This window comes from Mus caroli, unplaced genomic scaffold (genome assembly GCF_978045245.1).
Source record: "Mus caroli unplaced genomic scaffold, Mus_caroli_1 scaffold_13, whole genome shotgun sequence".
Taxonomy (NCBI): domain Eukaryota; kingdom Metazoa; phylum Chordata; class Mammalia; order Rodentia; family Muridae; genus Mus; species Mus caroli.
Genome location: NW_028227268.1, coordinates 12,131,829 through 12,157,395, shown reverse-complemented (window position 1 = coordinate 12,157,395; position 25,567 = coordinate 12,131,829). Strand labels below are relative to the sequence as shown.

Below are 25,567 nucleotides of genomic sequence, written 5' to 3'. Positions count from 1 at the left end.
GGAAGAATTCCAACTTATGATGTTGTTTCTTTCTGCTCATTTCATGAAGCTGACAGGTGAAGAATGTCAGGCTAGCCACTTAGGTGTGGAAAGTCCCTTTGGGAACGAAGTCTGTCCTAGCCGAACTCCTAAACATGTGGGTAAGGCCATGTTAAACCATCTAGCCCCACTATGTTTTGCATGAAGCAACCACAGAAACCTCAGAAATGATAAAAAACATTTCTATTTACGCCATTAAGTTTGAGAGTGTTTGTCATGTAACAGAAGCTAACACATGTGGCATGCCACATGGTAATTAAGGACCAAGAGAGTGATTGTCACAAAATACAGAACCTTCATACATAACAATTGTACATACTTCTATAGAATAGTACTATAAATGAGCTTCATTTCCATTGGTATTTGTGTTTGTTAATAAGTAGAAGCATTCTATATTGGTGGCTGATTTATTTACCAACCTGAATCCTTACCTTTAGTAGGAACAGATAATCCACTAAGAATATTTAACAATGTTGATTTTCCAGCTCCACTGTGACCAAGTACTGCTGTGATTTGGCCTTCATATACGTCCAACGTCAGGTCTGGAAGGGAAAACAGAAGGACAGATGGATGATATAAAAAAAGGAGATAGGAGCAAGAAAATAACTAAAATGACACAATTCCACTATGGGGCCAATTAGATTATTTTACCTCCTTGAATAAATAGTGTTTTCAAAATACTCTTTGTGAAAATGCAATTTGGTATTTTAAATAACTGAAAAGTGTTACAGCCATAGGTTCAATGATGTTGCCCTGTGTATGCAAAATATTTATTAATATCAAATGGAAGAATAGATTAATAATAAAATACTACATGGCCATTAGTCCTTTAAGATAAGCCCTCTTTTAAAATTTCAAGTATTTATTTATTTTAAAAAGCAAACACATAGTACTTTGAAGTACAAGAGAAAACTTTGACCTTGTAGATGCAAGACTCCAAATCTACTTAGACTAACACAGTATCACACAGTATAGGTTTTAAATACATTGTATTTCAGCACATTTATTCTAACTTTTATAAAAGTTTTACAAAGTAGAACTAAAGTACTGAAAGATAAAGTTTATCATGTAAATTAAATAACATTTTAAATTTAAAACATCACCAAGAACCACTCATCAAAAGTAAAATAAATTATGTTTAAATTTAAAAGTCTATCAATATATTATTATTATTATTATTATTGTTTACCTTTTAAGGCTTCTATTTTATTGGGCTTTCCTTTGTATTCTTTTGAAATATTTCTGATTCTGCAAAAGAGTAAAAGCATGGTTAGGCAACTGGTTCTTCAGTTGGGCCTTCTGGTTTGGTTCATGAGGTGGATGGATCTTATTTCCAAGGTTCAGAGAGTTGACACATTATTCTTAGGCATCTTTGGCTATGTGGCACAATCTCTAGGCCATTAGCATCTCCAGGGGAGTGGTAAACTCTGTGCTTATGTTCCACTGCAGATAGCCATGTGGCATGTATTGGGATGGGAGGTGACATTAGTGTATAAGAACAAGATCATCTCTGTAGTGCAAAGCAAGAACCTAGAAGGAGAGCTGACATGGGCGTACAACAATGAAAGAACCACCAGGCACTCTGGCACAAGCCTGGAGACGTATGCAGTTATCTTGGCTGAAGATCTCCAAAGACGTGTTGAGAGGCAGAGTAAGGTGGAAAAGCAATGGATCGTGAGCTGGAGACACGAGTTTCGCTATCATGCCCACCTGAGCTCATCCCATTTGTACCGCTTACCTTCCGCTTGCTCAGGTAAGCTTTGGTTTTCCCCAGCTGACATTTCAGAGCACATTCGGCTGTGTTGGGGCTGGGAAATAGAGCTTTTGTTCTGTGGCAAGTGCTTGGTTCACAGTAAATATTCAACAAGCATGGTGATCATGGCCAGGGTGAAGTTTACACATTGACTGATACTCTAGATCTGGAATTGCACTTCGCTTTATTATCCACAGGGAGTGGAGTTCACAAATATGAATCAGATTTATATTTATCTTCCCATCTACTATCAATCAAACAGAGTTCATTCACATTGAAAAAATTGTTTCCCTATTTCTATTTTGAGCACATTATGGGGCCAGTTCACGGTCCTCACACTTGGCTAGTGGTGCTGAAGAGATACAAGAGAAAAGAAAATAAAGAAATGAATTTTGCGGGGAAGTTGTTTTTCTTAGATAAGCTTACTTAGGTTCCAGGACAAATAGCAGCATAAGGCACTGGTGAGAACAGAATGCAGTGGGCTTTGGGAGCTCATAGGGTCAAGGGATGAGAGATCAAAGGGCTGGTGGGATATGTCACTGGAGGGTTGGGGGGGGGCGAGAGGTGAAGAGCTGACATTGGCAGCCTGAGGACTTGTTCCTGTTTTCTTATTGGGAAGTAGACAATGTGCTGTCACACTCTGAGGGACACATCTTCCTGTGTGCCTCTTGTGTCTGTCTCTGCAGCTTCTCCTTTTCCTTCCTCCCTACTTTGTGCATGCATGAGTGTGTGTGTGTGTGTGTGTGTGTGGTAACTAGACCTGAAGCTGGTGGGGCAAACCTCTTACCCCAGCTATCTTGGAAGTGGAAGCTGTCAGGTTGCAAGCTGAAAGCCTGCCTGGGCTACAGAGTAAAATCAAGGACAACTTAGTGAAGCCCAGTCTCAAGAATTAAAAAGTTAAAAATGGGTGGAGGATGTATCTCAGTGATATAGTGGTGTCTAGCATGTGTAAAGCCGGAGGTTTGAGTCCAGTTTTGAGAGGAGGGAGAGAAGGAGGGAGGGAGGGAGAGAGGGAGGGAGGGAAGGAGGAAGGAAGGGAGACAGACAGACAGACATAGACAGAAAGGATCTCTTGAATGAGTTTTTCTTTATCCTTCTAGTGTGAGTTAATGTAGATAACTGGGTGGAGACACCCCTGACTATCTAGAGGCCCTAAGGAGTGCTTTGCTTACTTTCAATGCTAAAATTTGAACTTCCTCTGCCTTAGCGGTGTCTCTGTTCTCATCCTTGTTACCTGATGGATTCTTTCCCGTGGAATTCTGGGGACACCGGTTCAAACGAGTCATCTGATGAAGGAACGGGGTCTATTCCATCTTCAAGAATCACATGAGCAGGCTTTCGTGTTCGTAGCCAAAATGAGGATTTCAGGAAAAACAGGGGAGAGTGCTGATGTCCATATTCATCTGGAGACCCAAGTGATGAGTGAATATTAAGTCAGTCATCAATTATCGCACTCCTGCCACACCTCCATCCATGCCACACTTTGCTGCCAAGCCAGAACATGTACATGGTCCACATGAAGCAACTTTGTAGCTTTATAAGGAAAAATCCTACCAGGATCTCTCCATTGTCATAAGTAGAAGTTCACTGCAAGTATTTCTAAAAGGAGGATCTGACAGTTATGCTTGAAGTAGTCTTAATTTGGGGATTAAAAAGGTAAGATCTGCTAGGCCTTCTGGATTCTGTTTTAAGTACGAGTGTCATATTATGCATAGGAAGAAGACCTCAAGAAGCAGTGGCTGGCTAGATGAGATACTTGGAAAGAAGATGTAATAAGACTTAGGGGAACCAAGGGCACATTTGTAGTAAAGGAGGAGCTTTGGGGGCTCGTTTGGGAATGTGTTCATCACAAGCATCTCGGAAATTAGCCCACTTGAGTGTTATCATTGCTTCCCTTCCCCAGTTTTGGATGTTCTTTGAAGGAAAGGACATGGTTCTCTAATATGCTGCAACTGACCTCCGCTGTCAGAATGGGGAATTTTAGAGCTCAGGCCCACTCCTCACGTGGGCTGTGCTTCATTCACACAGTAAGCGCTGAGCTCTCTGTGGAACTGGAAGTTTGATGTTTTCAGCCCCTACCTGTTTCCTAACCAGACTGTTGTGGGATTTCAGTATTTCACAGGATTAGCTTTTTTCTTCTGTGATTCATTTTTACTTTCGTAAAAAAAATGTGAATGAAGTCATTTCTAGTCTTATATTTATGCTTTGTGAAAGAGTGGCAGGCAGAAGCCAAAGAATTAGATGATTTGGGATGAAAGAACAATTTTTATTATGTTAATAAAGGTGGTTTTAAAGCAGAAAAACTGAACTTGTGAATAATGTCTAGAAAAAATATTGAAGGGGGGAAAAAACCAACCAACCAACCAAACAAAAAAAACCCAGGAGCCTTCTGAGAGCATGAGGTGTACTTCACATAACTTCTCCAGCATGTACATGGCTCTTCCACCGAGCTCTGCCAAGCCTCTGCCATCCTTTGGCTTTTTCTTTTGAGATAGGATCTTACTAAGTTTCAGGGGTCTTGAGCTCACTCTGTGATTCAGGCTGCCCTCTGTTCTGAAAAATCTGGGATTACAAGCACAAACCACTCCGCCCTGATGGTAATACTATTTTTGTGTTGTGATACTCTGGGAAGATTGTTAAAACTACAGGTAGCCAACTCCCTTCACTGAGAAATTGGATCTACATCTCTCTGGCATCAGCTGTCCTTCTTCCTTCTGCACATTTCCCTGCATGATTCTGATGTCCAGCTAGGATGCAGAATTGCTAAGCTAGCTAGTCACACAAAAGTAGCTATAAATATCCATCATCAGCAGATCCATTTAGGAATGAGCTTTCTAAAGTGATTCTTACAAAGGAATAAGACAAGGGCTAAAGCCTGTGGCTCAGTGGTCCAGCATTTGCTTAGTATGTGTGAATCCCTGATTTGGTCCCCAGCACAATGAATTAATAAACAAATGAACATCAATCAAGAAAAAAGCCATAACTTATAGGATGTGAAACACAGGCCAGTGATTCAATATACACAATAGGTTTCAAGTCTGAACAACCAAGGGCAAAGAAAATGGAAGAACTGATTTGGCCAATGGTAATGAGTTGACCAATCTTCTTCATGTTGATGCTGGAAATATGAATAATACATGCCTTAGGAAATCTGGTTGGGGAATGCAATTTATTATGATGGTAGTTTATTTTGATCACATCTGTACTCACTTGGCAGAACTTTTTCAAAGTACATCATCAGGGCCAGATACAAAAACGCATCAAATACCAGCATGAAATTGGTTGCTATAATCAGATTTGAGCCACTGGCTGGATCAGGGGGTGCATTAGAATTTAAATCATAGTCCACACGTAAGAGCTGAAAGTTTTTTAAAAATGAAGAGAAAATAGATTTATGATAAAAGTTAAAATTCAAACTGGGTTTTACAGTAATAAAATAGTTATCGGCTACTTCGCTCGCTCCATGAACATAGAAGAGATGTATAGTTCCCAAACCCCTTCTGTAGTATGGACATGCGGGCAACTGTAATAGTAAGTGCCATGATATGAAATAGAAGCATTAGGCAAAAGTGAGGAGGTGTTCAAACTTGGAATCTGTGCTCAAACTTAGAATTATCTATCTATCTATCTATCTATCTATCTATCTATCTATCTATCTATCTATCTATCTAGATATAGATGATATAGATATAGTTACTTTTATTTCATCTGTATGAGTGCTTTGCCTCCAAGTTTGTGTTTGTGGCGTGTATGCCTGGTGCCCCGACAAGCAGTTGTGAACCAAACTCTGGTCCTCTGAAAGAGTGGTCTTACCCACTGAGCCATCCCCCCAGCATCCATGCTGTCTTACTCCCCTCCCCCACATTTTCTAGATGGCTTACTTTGCTGCATCCAATCCCATGAAAGCTTTCAAAAGGTCGCTTTTGTTAAATCAGAGTGATTATGCTAGGGCTTTAAATCTTAGAGTTTTGCATGTGAAAAATGATATCAGGCTAATGAGTTCTAGAGAAGAAAGATGTCACCAATAGGTAACAGGTCCTCACCTGGGCCATTCCTAGTGTGAAGGCAAAGGGGCTAAAAAGACTGAGAGTCCATTCCACAGATGCAGGGAGGTATCTGTACAGGGCTGTGAAGCCTAGACTTCCCCAGAAGATGGTGAGAAGAAACACAGACAGGCCAGTGAGGACAGACTTCCTCACCAAGACGCTCATTAGGAAAGCCAAAGTGATCTAGAATGAGAGCAGACCCAGGTGGCTTTCATTTATCTCAAATAATATGGTAATAATAATAATGAATAATGAATAATAATAATGATAGAAGGGATCTAACATACAAATACACAAAATATGTCTTGTAAACTGTGCTACACAGTACAAAAAAGTACACTTGTCTATGGAGTTTTGTGTGCAAACAGAAGATTTAAAAAACCTACTATACGTGAAATAATGACCTCTTTGAGAAGATGCTTAATTCTTAGGGTAAGGGATGGGCAAGGGGAATTTTAAATCAACTCACCATAGACAATCCGTAAAGGAGGAAGAGGCTAAAGACCATCATGAAGCTGGTTAGAATAAAAAACTGGACAGATTTGATAACGAGTGCCAGGGATATAGCCATAATGAAGACAAAGCCAGCATAGAGCAGACCCCAAGATAGCCTGGTGTGGAAATAAAATTCCCTTTTAGTCTTTGAAACATGGCAGATGAGGAAGATATATGATCGATTTTTAAATAATTTTAACATTCATCCATTTGTTTATGCATACTTTCATCTTTTAGTACTTCATTCATTCATCCATCCACTCACTCACGTTGCCATTCTTCAGGTACTGCATGTTTTAGGATATGCAACGATATACATATGGGACTACAAATATTCTTTTTCCCACTAAGCATTCTTCCAAGTTCCATAATTCTATTTCTCTTATCTCAAAATTATCAGCGTGCCTTTTCTCATCAATTTCTTTGTTGTCAATATTCTATGAGATGTATAGTAAAATAATAATAGTTAAAGACCAGTTTAAGACATAGCTGCAAAACCAACAAAACAATTCTCATGCATATACCAGTTGCTATGGGTAAGGGAATGTTTTAAGAACATGGCAAATGTCAAATCATAAGATTCCCACTCCAAGACTAAGCAGAAATTCCATTTTAATATTTTCTTGTCTTACTAATGGACAATTTGTCAAATGTAGATGTTAAATAGTTATGATTCCTGGTCCAGACGTTTGGCTCTTGTATCTTTAGATTCTACAGCTTTCTACCAATACTAATTCAGGAAGGCAGTCAAAATGTAATCATCATAATAGAAAGGGTCTGACATACAAATACACAAAATTTTAGGGTCGTAGTACTAGCAGGAACTCTTTCTGATTTGTTTCAATATAGTTGGCTTTGTATCCATTTTACTTCCTTCTCTACAAATGCCACCTTCATGCCTCTGCCCTTCCTAGATGCTTGTCTATTCTTGAAATGACTCAGTATATAAAGATCAAACTGCCTATGCCATGCCCACAATCCCATTCTGCCAACCCATCTCCTCAGACTCGCCCATCCCCTTCTGCAGTCCCGAAGAATCTCCGGATGCTTGGTGTCTTTTATCCCAGTGATCTTGCTCCAGCAATAATGCCACCTGAGACTGTCTGCAACACGAGTCTTTTAATTGTCTTGACACCGTCACCAGAGTGCATAGCCACCCAATAATCCCTGCTTTACAACTACCCACCAATCCTAAATCCTAGGTTCTTCACTTCAAGCAGAAAAGTACAGAAAAGACACCTAGCACCAGCATGGCAAACATTATACCAACGTCTACTTATTCCATGTAGAAGGATAATGCAAAAAGCTAGGTAGCTATTGGTTCTAACAAACATAGGCCAAAATGTCCACTTTCTCAGGGCGCCCCGTTTAGTTGTTTATCCTGCATTTTACTTACCAGAATGCTGGATCTCGAAGGCCCATCATCATCATCAAGCCCCTCATCCTTTTCCTCTCTCTTGCAACATTGATTGACACATAATAGGTGATTGGGGAGAAGGAAATGATGCAGGTAAAAATGAAGAAATCAGTCAGAATTCCTTCTTGACTGACAAAAGGATGAATCTTCATGAATTTCCCCGAAACTGAGAGCAGTTCCTCCATCACTGAATGGTTTGTTGTGGTCTGAAAACATAGTGATATCTGTTCATAAAACTTGCAATATCATGAATGACATGTTCTGTTTGAAACCATCCCTTTCCAGGGAATCCCTTACTGGCCTGCCACAAGCATCTGCTAGAGGAAAATTCCATTTTCACATCCTGTCACTGGTCCCCTCGGATCCTGCTCAGGCACTCTGAGTTTACCCACAATGATCAGATTCCACCTCCTGTCTGCAACTCCGCAGCCAACATCACAACAGAATAGTCTGAAATACCTTTTCTAAACTTGTACATTCAATACATCTCTTACCTTAAGTCTCAAGTTTAACTATTATTCTGGGATATGGTTTGAGTGAGAATGGATCCCATCCACTTGTACGTTTGAATGCTTGGTCCCCAGTTAGTAGGGTTGAAGACACTGATGCTTAGTGGAATGAATTATTGCCCCCCCACCCCCAAGAAGCAGGGGTAAGAGAGCAGCACTGAATTATCCAAGGCAAGGTGAGTGTAGGAGTTATCACAATGGGTTGCAAAAGCAAAGTGATTTGTAGAACTATTTGGGAAGGATTAGAAGGTGTGGCCTTGCTGGAGTCAGAGTGGTCTTGTTAGGGGAGGTGAGTCACTGCAGTATACTTTGAGTGTTCAGAAGCCCATTCCAGGTTCAGTCACGTGGTCTCTGTGTGCTGCCTGTGGATCAGAGTGGAATGCTCAAACCTACTGCTCCAGCACCAAGCCTGTATGACAATGGCCTGCCACCATGACCATGGACTAACTGAAACTGTGAGCAAGTCTCCAGGGAAATGCTTTTTTAACATAAGAGTTGATTTTGTAATGTTGGCTCTTCCCAGCGACAGGACACTAAGACAGCCCCTGTTGTAGACAGCATCTGCTTTGATGATTTTCTCTTTACAAACATGGCTTCCTGACAAGGCTGATAGCATGCAAAAGGCAGGCTCCCTCCAATCTTTGTCTTTGTTTTGTAGCATACAGCAGCTTTAGTAACTTTTTCCCTGAATGAATTGATGAACGAAGAGGGCTAGCTATGTGTATCTTCTTCCTCGTATCTTTTGTGCCCCTGGTGTTTTGTCTTGTGTATTAGGGTGCATTCAACATTATGCACTTACTTCTATGATGGCAGCATTGATGGCAGCTTGAAGAGCCACAAATCCTTCCTTCCAGAATATGGCTATCAGACAGTTGGCATCTTCATACAGTCCATCACAATGAGCTTCGTGGACAAAAGAAACCATAAGCATCAACCATAGGTTATTTCCACCCTGAGAACAGCAAACAGTTGTCTTCACAACAGCCCCCAATTCCAACTGGTCAAAAACTATGAAAACATAAATTCTATATGAGTCAGACAGAGGTCTCCCAGGGAACCACCACCTACCTTGAATATCCCAGCAAGCTTTCTTTTTTTTTTTTTAATCATTTTAAAAATTTTGAGCTCATAATCACACCAAATTCCCCTTGCCTTTCCTTTGTCCAAGCTCTTTTGTGTATCTCTCTCTGCTTTCATGTGTGTGCATATATGCCTCAATATATCACATATATTACTACATGTACTATATTATATATAAATGTAACCTGCTCAGTTGGTATAGTTTTTCTATGTATGTTTTCAGGACTGACCTCTAGGTATTTGAAAACCAATTAATGTGTTCTTCCCTAGGGAATACTATTTTTGCTCTCCTTAGCATTCCTTCGTTGCCTGTGTTTCTTTCTGTAAGGCAGAGGCCTTCTGAATTTCCTACACCCACATTAGCATGTCTGTCTGTGTCATACATGTGTAGGTCATGTTGGTGAGACTTCATGAATGTAGCTTTTCTGACCTTCCTAGGAGTCACAGCCTCGTGGAAAACTTCCTACTCCTCTGACTGACAATCTTTCCACCACCTCTCCAAGAATGATCCTTCTTTAAAATTTGTTTTAATTTTATATTATATGTATGTGTGTTTTGTCTGAGTTTGTCTGTGTGCAACTACATGTGTGTATTTAATTCTAGCTCCAAGAGATCCAATGGCCTCTGAGCACTGAAACATCATACACAAACACACACACACACACACACACACACACACACACACACACACACACACACACACACAGAACATAATATTGGGAAATGAGGTGGGAATTGGATCAAGGAGTTGTGGGGAGGAGTGCCAGATAATTATGATCAAAGTACATTGCATGAAGTTCTCATAGAGTTAATAGAAATATTGTATTGGAAAAATCTTCATAGACACCATCTAATAAATATGTATTTGTCAGCCAGGATATTCCGTGATGTGTGAATTAGTTATTTGTGTTTTGCCGTAATAAATGCCTGACAGAAATGCCTGAGGGAAAAGGGGATGATTTTGACTTGCGTATTTCTAATGGAGTTTTCCCAGGCCAGACAGTCAAGTTCACACATGATTCCAAACCGCAAAGAAGGTGAACTCAATATTATACGTATTCAAAGGGAAATTTCCTTTCTCTTTTTTAATTTAGTCTTTCTTTCACAGTTCAGACTTTCACCCAGGACCCTAGGTAACAGAAACAATCCTTCATTCTTCCTCTGCTAACAGCTGATCTTGCCCACTGCATTGATGACTATGCAGGTGAGCTTCTCTACTCTCTCAGTGTTACTCTGCCCCTCCAGAGTCATGCCAGAATCTCCACCTTTCTAAAACCCAAGGCTTAATTTGTTATAAGATTGTTCCTAACATCCATATCTCTTGGTTCCTGTGCCAAGTAAAATTGTAAATATAAATCCAATTATCACATGTTCTTCTGGAGATGGGTACCCTTTATACCATGGAATTTTGGAAACGTCTCATTCATGTAGCTTTAAGCATTTGAATGGAAGTTTAGTCTGTGGACAAAACACCCAGAGTGTGAGTTTTCCTATTTCATTTATAAATATTTTACAGCTATATACTACAAACAACACTATTAATATGTAAGTGTGCGTACACATATACATTTGTCAATGTATACACGTTTTACAGTTATGTATTCCAAATAACACTATTAGTATTTAAATGTATATGTACATATACATTTGCAAATGCATACACATCTAAGCATTTATACATCTAACTATATAAAGCAATCATACATGGAATATGTTAACACATGTCAACATGAACAGACATTTTTAGAGGTTGGCTAATTTGTCATAATAACATCTATCCTTATGAATGGGTCAACACCATTGAAATACAGAGTAGTGTGGGACTGTGTATCTGGAGAACTACCATTATGGTCTCTGAGTTCCCTCGATGTTGGGATTCTCTGTCCAAACTGGAATTTCAGATGGTATGAGAATGTGTCAGAAAAAATGACTCTTATTACTTCTGCATGACTTTCTGCTAATTCCTTGATGTTTTCTTCATCCAGCAGTCCCAAGACTTTTTTATCTGCAGATGAGAGAGCGGGGCACATTGTTGTTAGTGAATAATGGAAGGAGGCAATGTTGAAATGTCAAGTCTGTCATTTTTTTGCAAAAGTTCTTCATGGAAACAATATGGAATCAATTACTGATGAATACATTATTCAGTCTAAAAGTCAGAGGACGATATTTCTGAGGTTATATTGAGGCACAGTCAAAAGAAATAATTAATAAAAATTAATTTTTATATATTTGACTATTGTGCTAACTTCAACAAAATAAAGTATAGGATGGTGCCAGCTAAATTATTTCTACAGTCATCATTTTAACAAATATAACATGGTATAAACCGACACTGGTTTGTAGTAAGTAAAAGCAGCACTACAGTATTGTATTCCTTTATGAATCCTAATAATATATCTTACACATATGAGTGTTTTGCCTGCGTGTATGTATGTGTACCATATAAATGCATGATACCTGCAGAGGTCAGAAGTGGGTATCAGATGTCCTTGAACTGGAGTAACAGACAGTTGTGAGTGACTACAACGGTGCTGAAAACCCAATGCAAGCTCTCTTAACTGCTTAATCATTTCCCTAACCAGGCTGATAATATGTTTAATAAGCTAAAACAAACAAATAAACAACCCCAAAATCAAAGAATAATGTAAAAGTTCAAAATACACCCAGTGCCTATGTTGATAGCACTAAAATAATCTTTTCTGTAGATACTATGTTCAGTGCTATATATCTTGTTAGGACTTAAAAGAATAAAATGGACGAGAGTCAAATCCTAACTCCTAGGTTACTAGAAAACATACCTGCCACGAAAGGGGTCGCAGCTACCTTCTCCATTATCTGTTGTGTCATGCTGGTGACAGGCGTGTAGCCTATCACGAACCCAGATTGTCTAAAAGAATCGACTCGTCCCAGATCCTTGGTGGGCACTGAAGACAGGTCAGTAGCTTCATGACCATGGGGATACCAATATAAGAAAAGCAGAAGGAGCAAGGAGCTCACCCACTCCTACACAGCCCAAGAAGGGAGAGAAAAAAATCACCATTCCAGATTATTCATCCATGACCAACAGAGAGAAAAATCATGATTCCAAATTATTCACCCACAACCATTTGGTTATCGAATTTGCCTCTCTCTTTGTAAAAAGCCCAGGGCGTCTCAGAGACAAGCCACATGAAATATGTGTGGCTCGCAATTGTCAGTAATTCCAGTCAGTTACTGATAGGGACATGAATGTATTGGGCCTCTTACTGCCTGTGCTGAGACAGATCCTCATGAGAAAGTACAAAATGCAATCAGCTGTTGTCTACAGTGCTGCTCTCACCTAGTGTCACCTTGGCAACCAGTTCAAGACATCTTTAATTTGTTGAAAATCTGGTTGTTGAAGAGGCAGCGTAATGTAGGTATAGCCTAAGGATTACACACCAAGATGTTTTAAAGGGTACTTGGCAGAATGGTGGTCATCTGAGGGGTACCACCTTGCTTTGGTAGTTAGAAACCCTAGCTATTCCCAAACTCCCAATAAATTAATTTGTTTCCCCAGTGCATGAGCTTAGACACTTTTTTTTTAAATGCAATTCTCAGGCCAAATACATTTATACCATCAGCAGTCAGTGGCAATGACATGGAACCATACCATCAAGGTCTCCCTTTTCAGTCTCCATTTCTTAAGAAGGTTCTTCTGTAATAAAGCACAAGTTTGTTGGCGCACACTTATCTCTCTCTTGATCATGTTGCCCTATTTAATGAGAAAAGGGGTAGGGAAAACAAAATAAATGAAGTGCTTAAGAAGAGTAGATAGCCAAGGTCACTGATCTAAATGAGTGCTTATCTCTTTCCCAAATCCCCATTCTGTCAAGCTTTGTCAGTTGAGAACTTTTATTAGTCTGTTTTCTATTGTTACATTAAAATAATGAGGCTAGGTACTTCACAAAGGAAAGATGGTTATTTGGGTCAATTTTCCTGGTGACACAGCATGGCAGTTTTCATCTTGGCAAGGTCTCCTATGGTATGGTACAGGGACAGGAAGGGAGAGCTAACACACTTCACGGGATGAGCATCAGTTTCTTCTTAGAGTGGTACCCATACTTACCACTTCCTTTAGGGTTCTACCACTCTTAGCATCACCACATGGCAGCCAAGTGTCTAGAATATGAACTCTTGGAGAGTTTAGGAGACAGACAGAATCCAAGCTCTAGCAGAACTGAGAGAAACATTTTAGAAAGAAAAGGCCATCCTTGGCTCAAGGCAGTTGGCTGGCCAGGCTTATACAGGAAGCATACTTCCTTACTGCTCAGACGAAATTGTTCTCTGCCATGTAAAGAACACAGAGGCTCTATGTCTCTGTGGATTTTCTCTAACCTTGACTTCAGCCATGCTAATGTACAGTAGAGGCCTTTCCTCACAACTTCATTTCCTTAACCTCCCCTATTACAAAGACCACACACTCTAGTTCTTTTTATTTGTTTATTTTCCTTTATTGAAAATAGATTGTTTTCTTATATAATATACCCTGATTATAGTTTCCCCTCCCTCCATGCTTCAGAGGTCTTCCCACCTCCCCTCCCTTCTAGATCCATTCACTTTCTGACTCTCATTAGGAAAAAAGCAAGTTTCCAAGAGATAACAACCAGACATGACAAAATAAAATATAATAAAATGAAGCAAAAACCATCACATTGGAGTTGGACATGGCAACCCAATAGAAGAAAAAGAGTCCCAAGAGCAGGCATTAAAGTCAGAGACCTACCTTTTCTTATGGTGAAAATAAAAGTGCTAAGCTAAAATCTAATATCTAATAATAGTTCATGTCTATATATGTATATCTATATGCATCTATCATCTTATACATGCCAGAGTGGCTTAGATCAATATCACAAATGACAGTTCATTTTGGCAAGGATGTGAAGCAATGGGAACATTCCTCCATTGCTGGTGGGAGTGAAAACTTGTATAGCCACTATGGAAATCAATATGGCAGTTAATCTGAAAGTTTGGATTCAATCTAACTCAAGACCCAGCTATACCACTCTTGGGCATATACCCAAAGGATGCTCCATCCTACCACAAGAACACTAGGTCAACTATGTTCATTTCATCTCTATTCTTAGTAGACAGAGACCGGGAACAACCTAGACGTTCCTCAACAGAAAAATGGATAAAAATTAAAATTAAATTAAAAAATTGTTCATTTACACATAAGATGCTGGGAGCCTCACAGCCCGGGCCAGGGTAGTGGTGGAGTTACAGAGTAGGACTCTGATGATGGCTTTAAAGTCTGAGGGTCTCAGGGCCTTCTAGCTCTCTAACTATACTGAAATGCTGATGATAACTTCTAAAAAATCCTAAAAACTTTCTTGTACTTTCTGACTGCTGGTTGCCCGGCATGGTAGTGCACGACTTTAATCCCAGCACTCGGGAGGCAGAGGCAGGTGGATTTCTGAGTTCGAGGCCAGCCTGGTCTACAAAGTGAGTTCAGGACAGCCAGGGATATACAGAGAAACCCTGTCTCGAGGGGGGGGTGGGCAACAAAAAAGGCTGTATAAAATAAAAATGGCACCATGACAATTTCAGACAAATAGATACAACTAGAAAAAAATCATCCTATGTGAAGTATCCAAAACCCAGAAAGATAAATATGGTGTGTATTCACTTACAAGTAGATATTGGCTGTTAAGTAAATGATTACCAAGCTACAATCAATCCATAGACCCAAAGATGTTATGTGAAGAAGAGGGCTGCAGAGGACATGCATGGATCTCTCTGGGGGCGGGGGGAGGGGGGTAGAATAGATTTTATGGACAGTCTAGTGCTATATCCACTCCAGTAGTGACTCTCATATGACAGGCCCAGAAACCTGGACACAGTCCTGAGGTAAAAAGTTCACGGAAACTTAATCTCCTGGAACCATGGCATCCCATATAATGAATGCTCCAAACTTGTCCTTGCAAATGGATCTGTGTGCTTTCTTTCAGTATTGTTTTATTATAGGTGCCTCCAAGCAACGATCTGCCAAATACCTAAGCAAAATTGAACTTTGCTTCCTGGCCTTCACCAATGCCTTAAGTAGTCCCTGAGCTGACCCTGGGCTTGGAATTCAGTAAGAATGTTGCCTATTCAGTGACATTCAGAATTGCTTCTAGTATTGTAAGAAAGATAGTGAAAGAAATCAGGCATTGCTATCTACTACATAGAGTTAGAAATCTCAGGGCAAGCTTAGCAAAGTAAGTTTAGAATTCTTATTATAGTTATGTATGGCAGACTACATTACTTATTATTAGAAAGTCCCCACACACAATCACTTAGAATAAAAGCTGAGCTACTCACATATACAGGAATTTAAAATGGTTTGGGAAGCAGATCAGGCTGTGGTTTTAGAGTATTGCATTATTCATGAGGTTAGCTAGAGCGGAACTCCCTAATTAGAACCATGACTTGGGTGTGAAAACCCTTGCCCCAGGAGTGTAAAGACCTCACACCTGGCTTCTAAGAATATGGCTGACCTTAGATAGAGCTGACTTTGTCTCAGTTGTTTTATTGCCCACTTCCTGCCAGTCTTTATGTTTGCATTCCTCTGCTTCGTGTAAGAGCCATTAAGCATCCAGAAACCTCATTGTACCTTGCCGATGTGTCACCTAACTTCCCTATTTTCTTCTGTATTAAAAGTTTGATGCTCCATTTGACAAATTACATTCAGATACAGCACACTCTCTGTGTCCATGTCTGTCTGTCACCCCCTTCTCACCAACTCCTTGCCCACCTGTAACTGGAACCCCCTGATTTCTTCTGCAGATTGAGGGAGGCCGACTGGGGCTGGTCTGTGGCAGTCTAGGGATAAGCACTTGCTTGCCAAGTGTTGCCTTGTATGCACACAATACAATGGAAGAAAAACAAGAGACAGAGACAAGAGAGACAAGGGAATGCAATAGAAGCCAATTCCTACTAGAAGCAATCTCCAAATTCTCTAAACTGTATTCCCACTGAAGTTTCAGGCAAACTTACACTGCTGGTGGGTAATGGGTACAAGCAGGAGAATAATAAAAGGTGTGTGTGTGTGTGTGTGTGTGCGTGTGCCTGTGCCTGGTGTATCTGTCTGTCTATGTGTCTGTCTTTGTGCACATATGCATGTAGGGGGCCAGAAATTAATGATAAATGTATCCCCCAGTCACTACCCACCTTGTGTCTTTTTTTTTTTTTTTTTGGTTTTTTCGAGACAGGGTTTCTCTGTGTAGCCCTGGCTGTCCTGGCACTCACTTTGTAGACCAGGCTGGCCTCGAACTCAGAAATCTGCCTGCCTCTGCCTCCCGAGTGCTGGGATTAAAGGCGTGCGCCACCACGCCCGGCTCCCACCTTGTGTCTTAAGTCAAGGTCCTTCACTGAGCCTGCAGCTCTCAAAGTAGTCTAGGTTGGCTGGCCAGAGAGCTGAAGGGATCCTCATGTGTTTCACTTCCAACCCCCCCTCCCCCGGGATTACACATATAGACCACCCATGTCTGGCTTCTGGGGACTGAATTCTGTTTGTGTTAGGGGAGATGAAGAAAACCCTTCCTTCATCAAAAGGCTTATACTAAGCAAACACAATGGTGATTACCATTAGGAGTGCTGAGTTTTGCAATAGGGACAGGGCATGGAATTAAGCTACACAGAGACCTCCCAGCAGGAATAAGGTAGGAACGGGTAGGAAAAAGAAAAGTGCAGAGGAAAAGCCCACCTCAAGGCTTAAGTCTATAGAACCTAAAGCTGACACTGAACCTCAATCCAGAAAGGTCTCTGCTATATTTAAGGCACTGGGTTGAGCTGAAAGGTACCTTGCTGTATTGATGGGGCTGAGATGAGAGAACGGAAGGAAATCTCCTCTGTGGCCCAAGTGCCCTTGAGAGTTAAGTGTAGGGGCTGGGAGATGGCTCAATAGGATAAGTTCTTGCTGTACAAATATTATGACCGTAGTTCAGCTTGCATCCACATAAAAACCTAGCGAGGCAGTGCACACCTGTTCCCCATAAGGCAGACCATGAGGAATGAAGAAACAGGTAGATTCCAGGGGATGCTGGCCAGCCAGCCTAGCCAAAACAGTGAGCTCCGGATAATACTTAAATAAGATGAGGCTGATCAGGGGAGGGCTGATGCTGACCTTTGGCCCCCACGTGTGTATGCAACTGTGCTATCTGTATCTCTGTTACACACACACACACACACACACACACACACACACAGAGAGAGAGAGAGAGAGAGAGAGAGAGAGAGAGAGAGAGAGAGAGACCTAGCAAACCAGTGCACATCTATACCCAACAAGGCAGAATGTGTTACTGTGTTCATGGAACAGAAACTGGGGAAAAAGAAAAAAATTGAGTTCCTTAGACTCATAGCAAGTATACACAAATGTACACTAGCCAATCTGGGGCTGTGTGGAGGACAACCTATTGATTTATGTTGTATTGTATTGTACAGAAGGCAGATGTCTTATCTATATACTGAATGGTCTTTAGATTTCTTCTGTAAATAGTCTAGCTTGGTAAGTCTGTTGAGTCACATTTGCTGCTAGTTCATCAACTTCGCTAATCTCAAATTGCCAACCTCACTTTGTACACCCATTTTGCTTCAGTTTTAACCCAATTTAACAGTTCTACCAACCTTGTATTTTACGTGTATTTCTTATTTAGAAAGCACTTCTGGGGCTGAAGAGATGGCTCAGTGATTAGGGGCACTTGTCGCTCTTACAGAGGAACCAGGCTCAGCTCCAGCACCCACACTGGGCAGCTCACAGTCATCTGTAACACCCTGTTCTGGTCTCTGTAGGCACCTGCACACACATGGTGTACACACTGCAAAGCCGGTCCATGCATGTACACAAATAAAAATCCACTAAAAAAGGAAAGCATTTCCACGTTTTGAAAATTATATGAACATATCCTTCACTTTCTTCAAGTGGTTTTAACTGGTTTTTTTTGGGGGGGAGGGGGAGTCAGTAAGCTGTGTATATACAGTGTGAGACCACAGGACCTAAGTAAGATGCTGTTGGCAACTGTGTTTCTTTTATGTCTGTTAAGCAAATTGCCCTGGCATTGACTATTTAAGTTCTATCCTTTCATTTTTGATTGTTTTTTATGTCTCCTCTCTCAAATACTAGATATATGTGTGTGAGATTTTAAATAATCTACGCTTTCAAGTAGTTTTGTTACATTATTTCTTATATGAAAGACAGTTTGGAACTTCATAGTAAATGTTGCCAAATACTAGGGAAGACCTTCATGTAGTCTCTTCACAGTGGTCTTGACTGTCCAATACCTTCCCTCCAATGTCAGATGCCACCAACCCTTCACCAAGACATCTTATCTTCTTTCTGTCCCCTCTTCCATTGACCTGTGCAGATTTTGTTGGCTGGGCCCAGGATCTGAGGACCAGGAAGAATGGGGCAGACTGCAGTCTGATGCTGCAGACAACCTGACTTCAATTTCAGTGTACATTTATATACACGAATTTAACAAAGAAAGCAATGATCTAAAAAAGGTTGAGTTCTAAAAAACATGGTCAGAAAAATATGTCAATAAATGTCAGTAAGCCCATAGTAAATGTTGACAGAGCAGCCCTTTCCCAGAACTTTCTCAGGACAGAGCAGTTGAAACGCAATGGCCTGGCACGTACTATAGATTATATCTGGGAAAGCATGGAAGTGAGACAGAAGGTCATATCCAGATTCAGGGTACACTGACCAGACTGGGTTCCACAGCTATGGTCTGACATCCAAGAAGGATAAACATGCCTTATAAATTGAATGTAAGTATGTAACACAGGAGACATAAAATCACACCCAAGGAAACGCACCTGAGGTAAAAGGCCCTCTGCCTTTTTCTCAGAGCCTCTCTCACACTTCTCCAAGGTATTGTTCATCATGGGCCATCCTTTTGACAAAGTTTTGACATTATCTTTTTTCTAATTCCAAACAATACTCCATTCACAATGAGGAAGGAATTCCTTTTCACCAGTGGAAGATAAACAGGAGAAATGCATGCCATTTGTGAGTCCTAATCTAAAGAAATGGTTGGATTTCTCTTGTCATTTTCCCTCTTTAGATGAGTTTGGAGATGGTGTACCAAGCGAGCAATAGCTGCAACCGTAAAATCTTAGAGCAGAGAGGCCAACCACTGGCCATACACACGGCTTAGCGAGCAAGAAATTAGATTTTATTGTATTTGAGTCAACATATGAATTTGGTTTGATTTATTCTCATGGCCCCACTAAACATGAACTAATGTGTTCTCATGAACCCATGTGAGAGATGTTTCTTATTGCAGAGGGTAGTCTCTAGAGACTCCAACTGTTCAAAATGCTGAGAGCCATAGACGGGGCAGCTACATCAGTCCCCTCCCAAGATGCAGGTAATGTCATAGCACAGGGGTCAAGGATGTAAGAGCCTGAGAATGAGGAGGAATGCGCTGAGGGGCTAGTCTGCGGGTGTGATAGGGCTGTTGTACAGGAGAATAGCTGTGTTGATAACAGCTGGCCTGATGCATGACGCCACACAAATGTGCACATGGGCAGTACTGATTTGACTCAATGGTTTAGGAAAAAATTAGACATGAAGTTGGGGGCAGGTATGTTGGGAATGAGTAGGGATGGCATAGGAAGAACATATAAATAAAACTATTTAAGAGACTTAAAGAATGTTTAGGAAGGAAGGGAGAGAGGGAGAGGGAAGGAGGGTGTGTGTGTGTGTGTGAGTGTGTGTGCCAACTGCTAGTTTTACACCCACACATCCACACCCACCTTTCACAGTCCATATGATCTGTCTCTGTCTCTGTGTCTCTCTTTCTCACGCACACACACAAACAGAGAGAGAGGAAGATTGAGAGACAGAGAGACAGAGACAGAGACAGAGATGGAGACAGAGACAAGACAGAGACAGAAAATAATAATTAATATGTTTCTGAATATAATCCTTAAATACTTTAGAGCTAAATAATCATAGTTGAAGGTCTAATGTCTTGTAGCAGATCCATTGATAGTCAAACTGGACTTTTTCCAAATTTAATCAAGTTTTGGATGAAACTCACATACGTATTTTATTACTCTCATTTTCTCATATGATATATCCTGATTAGAGTTTCCTTTTCCTCTGGTCCTCCCAGCTCCTCCCACCCCCACCTCCCCTTCTGGCCAGATCCACTCCCTTTCTGTCTCTCAGTAGAAAGAAGCAGGCTTCTAAGGGCGACTGAGAGATGCTACAAAACTTGAGTTCCTACTAAATTTATAGGACAGGTTGCATTTATCCTGTTATGGAATTATTTTATGATTCATGCCATAGAACATGTGAGCTACAGAAGGTTGAGTCACTTCTGAGACCGATTAAAATAAAACAGGTTAAAATGCGTTGTTATTCATAAACTCACATGAATACTCAGGGAAATAAAATGCTTTCTTCTCCCCATGAATAAACAAACCAACAAACAGTGTAATGAAACACCAAAAAAAAAAAAAATCCCCAAACAAAAACAAAAACAAAAAAACAAAATCCATTTGCTCATTCATCATAGGTCTGCCTCTGCATGCTCCGGGCTAGGTCTGTGTGACTCAGCAAAAACTTCAAATTCATGAAGAGCTGATCCCGCCCTCCTCTCTTGGGTGAGAAGAGCCCCGCTAAAACACTGCCCCAACTTAAGAGATATATGAACATTTCACCATGAGATGTGACATTCTCCGCACCATTGGTCAAGTCATTATTAGGATATGGAATGTCCATTGTTTTCCTACTTTCCTGAAGTTTTGATTCATAATTGTATTGCATCTTATTTTTGCATTTTAGCAAGTGCTTTACCATATCCTGGTATTCATATTTAATAGAATCTGCTACTGTCAATAGATAACATCAGTAGGCTAATTATTTTTAACTCTTGCTTGTGTCTTTAAAACCTTCATGTGTCAAGTTTTAAGTTCTTTTGTCATTTGAGATTAGGTTCTCTCTGTAAAACCTTGGCTGTCTTGGAGCTCGCTATGTAGAACAGGTAGGTTGGCCTCACACTCACAGAGATCCGACTGCCTCTGCCTTCTGAGTGTCACTTGATAGAACCTGTAGAGACCATACCCAAGGAATAGGCACAGCCCCCGGTTGAGGGGTGGGGCCACCCATGAATCTCAAAAATTTTAAGCCAGAATTGTTCCTTTTTAAAGAAAATACAGGGACTGAGAGTGGAACAGAGACTGAAGGAAAGGCCATCCAGAGACTGTCCCACCTATGGATTCATCCCATCTGCAGGCACCAAACCCAGACATTATTGCTGATGCCAAGAAGCACTTGTTGACAGAAGTCTGGTATAGCTGTCCCCAGAGAGGCTCTGCCAGAGCCTGACCAATACAGATGCAGATGCTCACAGCCAACCATTGGATATAGCATGGGGTCCCCAATGGAGGAGTTAGAGAAAGGACTGAAGGAGCTGAAGGGGTTTGCAACCCCATAAGAAGAACAGCAATATCAACCAAACAGACCCCCCTCCCCCCGAGCCTAAACCACTAACCAAAGAGTACACATGGAGAAACCCATGGCTCCGGCTACATATGTAGCAGAGGACTGCCTTATCTAGCATCAATGGGAGGGGATGCCCTTGGTCCTGTGGAGGCTTGATGATGCAGCATAGTGGGATGCTAGAAAGGTGAGATGGGAGTGGGTTGGGGGAAGCACCCTCATAGAGGTAGGGGAGGAGGATGGAATAGGCGGCTTGCAGAGGGGAAACTGGGAAGTGGGAGAACATTTGAAATGCAAACAAATAAAATAACCAATAAAAGCAAGCAGGCAAGCTGACTACTGTTTTGACTATAGAAGGGAACAGTAATGCCATGGTAGATGTTGGAGGCCTGGGGTGTGTCTGCTTGCTCTCCTCTGACTCTGCTACTATTGTAGTAGAACTAGATGGTGAAAAGCTTAAGACACAGTACCACTATCCCAGCTATGTAGTGTGTGTATGGGGTGGAGGGCACTTGGATTTCTTAAAGCAACACAGACACCCCATGTTTCTCCTGGTTAACATTTGTCTGTACACACCTTTATCTAGCTCTTTACTTTAAAGCATTGGCGGACATTTTAAATATTTGATTCATAAAATACTGACAGCTGTTCTGCTGTTTAAAACCTAATTAATAAATAATAATATTTTAAAGTGAATTAAATTATGTATGAAACTTTGCTTTGGATAATCTCTCACTATGTTTTATTCTTATGTTTGATTTTATTTACCTCTATTCTAATCATACATTTTATATTCTTATCAATTTTTGCTGAACTGTTAAATATTTTTTTCCTTTCCTCAATTTCCTGTCCTGTTCAAAGCATATTATAAAGGTATTCATATATCTTTAATGGTTAATCTTAATTTTCCCAAAGAACTGTGATTTATTTTATAAAAATTTCACAGCTCTTATTATGATTTATCTTTTACAAATACTGTCTACATATATGAGCTCTCGGATAGATTCTAACTGATCCAGTTATTATACAGAAATGTGACTCGACTTTTATCTGAAGTAAGCACAAATAGATTTATGTCTACCAATAATAATCTGTTAGCTTTCCAGTGAATGGTCATTTCTGTGGTGAGGTGTTATATCTGGGAGGCAGAGGTAGAAACTCCACCTGTAGTGGCTCTGGACTGGCTTCATCTGGATTGGGAATTCATGATCCTTTGCCTTGTGTGTAAGCCAGTACACAGGAGGACATCCCAGGGGCTTTGCCCAGAACCGGCTGAAGAGAACAGCATTATTGTACTGCCATAAAGACTACTTAGCAGAACAGAACAGACTTTCCCACAGGTATGCAGCAAACCACAGCTTTAGCTAATTCAACACCAAGGGAAGAGAAGGAAGACCATCTATAGGAGAGAGGGTGGGCATGTGTGTTTGTGTGCAAATATCAGTGGGTGATTTGATAAGGGAATTTGCATACACACACACACACACACACACACATATATAATTAAACGGGAGTGTAAAATTTTCTGCAGAAGATGTTTCAGTGCATAATAACACCACCTCCTGCTACAACTTCAACAATCAATACTGTGCAAACATGCTCTGGTGAGCCTCTTCTGCAAACTAAGGGATGTAAATGCTCTTCAAAAGCATTTTTTTCCCTGAGGGAGGATACTAGATACCTAAGCTGAATCATGGAAGGGAAGATTCCCCAGAATCCCATGCTTATCAGATTTCTGGGAAGCATGCCAGGGATGTGAATGGCCCAGGGCTTTTGACCACAAAGTCAGTAGCTCCATCGTGAATACCATAAAATTGGTTCTAAGTCCTAAGAACTGAAGCGAGAGCTAGGGATGAACCCCACGCGATGATCCACAGCAACAGGCAGTGGGGCGGTGAAGCGAGCCTAGGGATGAACCCCACCCGGTGATCCACAGCAACAGGCAGTGGGGCGGGTCCTTACCAGAAGCGCTCCTCATGTTTACCACACACAGAGAACTGGCAAGCACGCGGATTCTCTAGAGTCGAAGCTCAGGTGATAACTCCTGGCCAGTCTAATGGGAGACACAATGACTGAAGACGGCTCAGGGGCTATTGCCACAGGAGGAACCTGCATAGGGCTGTTAAAGGAGGTCCCAGGCAAGGCAGACAGACAAGAAAAGAAAGGAGACAACTCATGGAAAGAGAGAAGGAAGGAATGGATGCCAAGAGTGAAGCTGCATCAGGTTGGAGTGCCCACTGAGGGGGCAGCTAAGGAGCCTCATGAGTTGTTCTCAGTCCGGATAATCCAAAGGGAACAACTTCTGAGGGGAGACAACTGTGGAGTCTGTTGGGGTGGCAGAATTGTCTGGGTAGAGATCTCAATACAGAATCAGGCACAGCCCTACAGGCAACTGCACTCTTGTCTGCAACTTCTCTGATTTTACTTGTAAATTAAAATCACCTCCTTGTCTGTCCACTCCTGGTGTGTGTGTTCTGAGGTTTGTAACAATACTGAAGACATGAAGCCTCCTTATCTGTGGCGTAAATAATATCCAAAATGTTTACATGTGTGTGTGTGGGGGGGGGGGGAGGGGGGAGGAGAAAGGGGAAGGGAGGGAGAGAGAGAGAGACAGAGAGAGAGAGAGAGAGAGAGAGACAGAGACAGAGGGCGAGAGACTAAGTGTTTCTCCTCCCCTGTTGCCCTGGGAGGCTGACACTTCTGTGCTGCAGGATGAACATTCAAAGTTAGGCTGTGAGACAGGAGAGCCCTGCGCATTTCACATTCTGATTTCCCCCACGGTGTGTCGGAACAGTTGGAGATCCTAGAACAGACACAGTTTGCTATTCATCAAGTGTTCTGTGAACCCTCTCGGGAAGCAGTCTCAGAAAAGTTAACCCCAGATTGCCAGATTACATCATCAAAGGAAATAACTCCAGAGGCAGTACAAGCTTGCCACTCAATCCTGAAGTGTCTCAGCTTGACAGTCAGTCTGTTGGCCAATTTCAGCTCATTCCCACACTCATTTTATGGCTCAGCAGAGCATCATGATAAAAGGTATATATTTTAATTGAATACCTTGCTCTATTTAATATTACACACCAGATGTCAAAACATTTCAGAATAGCCCACTGATTTTTAAAAAACAACGTTGACACAGATGGTTAGCATTCAGCTCATAAAACGGTTCATTTTTTTTATTATAACAACAACAATAATAATCCCGATGCCCAAACAAATAAACCTGATAAGGAAAACAAAATCTCAGAAACTTACTTTTGGGAAATGCCAAGCAAGGACTCCAGACGCACCATTTATTCACTGGTTCTGTTTAGAATAATAAAGTGAGTCACCTTCCCCTCCCCCTGTTCTCCAGCACCTTTCTAGAGTTTAACTGTTTGCTGTCCGTGAACCCGACTGGTGAAAGCTGCTCTCAGCGGGTGTTTATGATCTCAGCTCTGGGTTGGTCTTGCCAAACACCACGGACACGTGACCGCGCATGGCTGCTCTTCTTTTACCTCTGTGCAGCCAGCCCCCGCAGGGCGGTGCCAGTTATATTTGGTCACCTGGCCATGTCGCTGTATAACGGAGGAAATTCAATATTCCCAAGCTTGCAGTATGCCTAAGCTGGAGAGCAACATTTAATGCGTTGCTTTTAAACTGGAAGGTGGTAAATCAGAGAGCTGTGTCATCGGAGGAAAGCTTTCTCTCCACCCACAGCCCTGGGCTTCTGACTTCTTCACTTAGGATTTCTATTCCTATTTCTCAGTTTTGCTTTCATTTAGTTCTCTGGTGAAT

The 25,567-nt window shown here is 41.2% G+C and overlaps 1 protein-coding gene across 1 annotated transcript in view; it reads right to left on the bottom strand.

Moving 5' to 3' along the window:
• LOC110304251 (ABC-type organic anion transporter ABCA8B) overlaps window positions 1-25,335 on the bottom strand; it is a 59,867-nt gene extending 34,532 nt beyond the window's left edge. Inside the window, exons 1-12 of the mRNA XM_021175489.3 lie at window positions 25,046-25,335; window positions 12,971-13,072; window positions 12,138-12,342; window positions 11,183-11,344; window positions 9,059-9,162; window positions 7,730-7,956; window positions 6,308-6,449; window positions 5,836-6,021; window positions 5,003-5,150; window positions 3,027-3,195; window positions 1,229-1,287; window positions 471-581 (exon numbers count right to left, since the gene is read on the bottom strand). Coding sequence (XP_021031148.1) covers window positions 471-581; window positions 1,229-1,287; window positions 3,027-3,195; window positions 5,003-5,150; window positions 5,836-6,021; window positions 6,308-6,449; window positions 7,730-7,956; window positions 9,059-9,162; window positions 11,183-11,344; window positions 12,138-12,342; window positions 12,971-13,066 — 1,609 coding nt within the window. The 5' untranslated portion in view covers window positions 13,067-13,072; window positions 25,046-25,335. The remainder of the gene's footprint in view (window positions 1-470; window positions 582-1,228; window positions 1,288-3,026; window positions 3,196-5,002; window positions 5,151-5,835; window positions 6,022-6,307; window positions 6,450-7,729; window positions 7,957-9,058; window positions 9,163-11,182; window positions 11,345-12,137; window positions 12,343-12,970; window positions 13,073-25,045) is intronic.
• Between the last annotated feature and the right edge of the window lie 232 nt (window positions 25,336-25,567).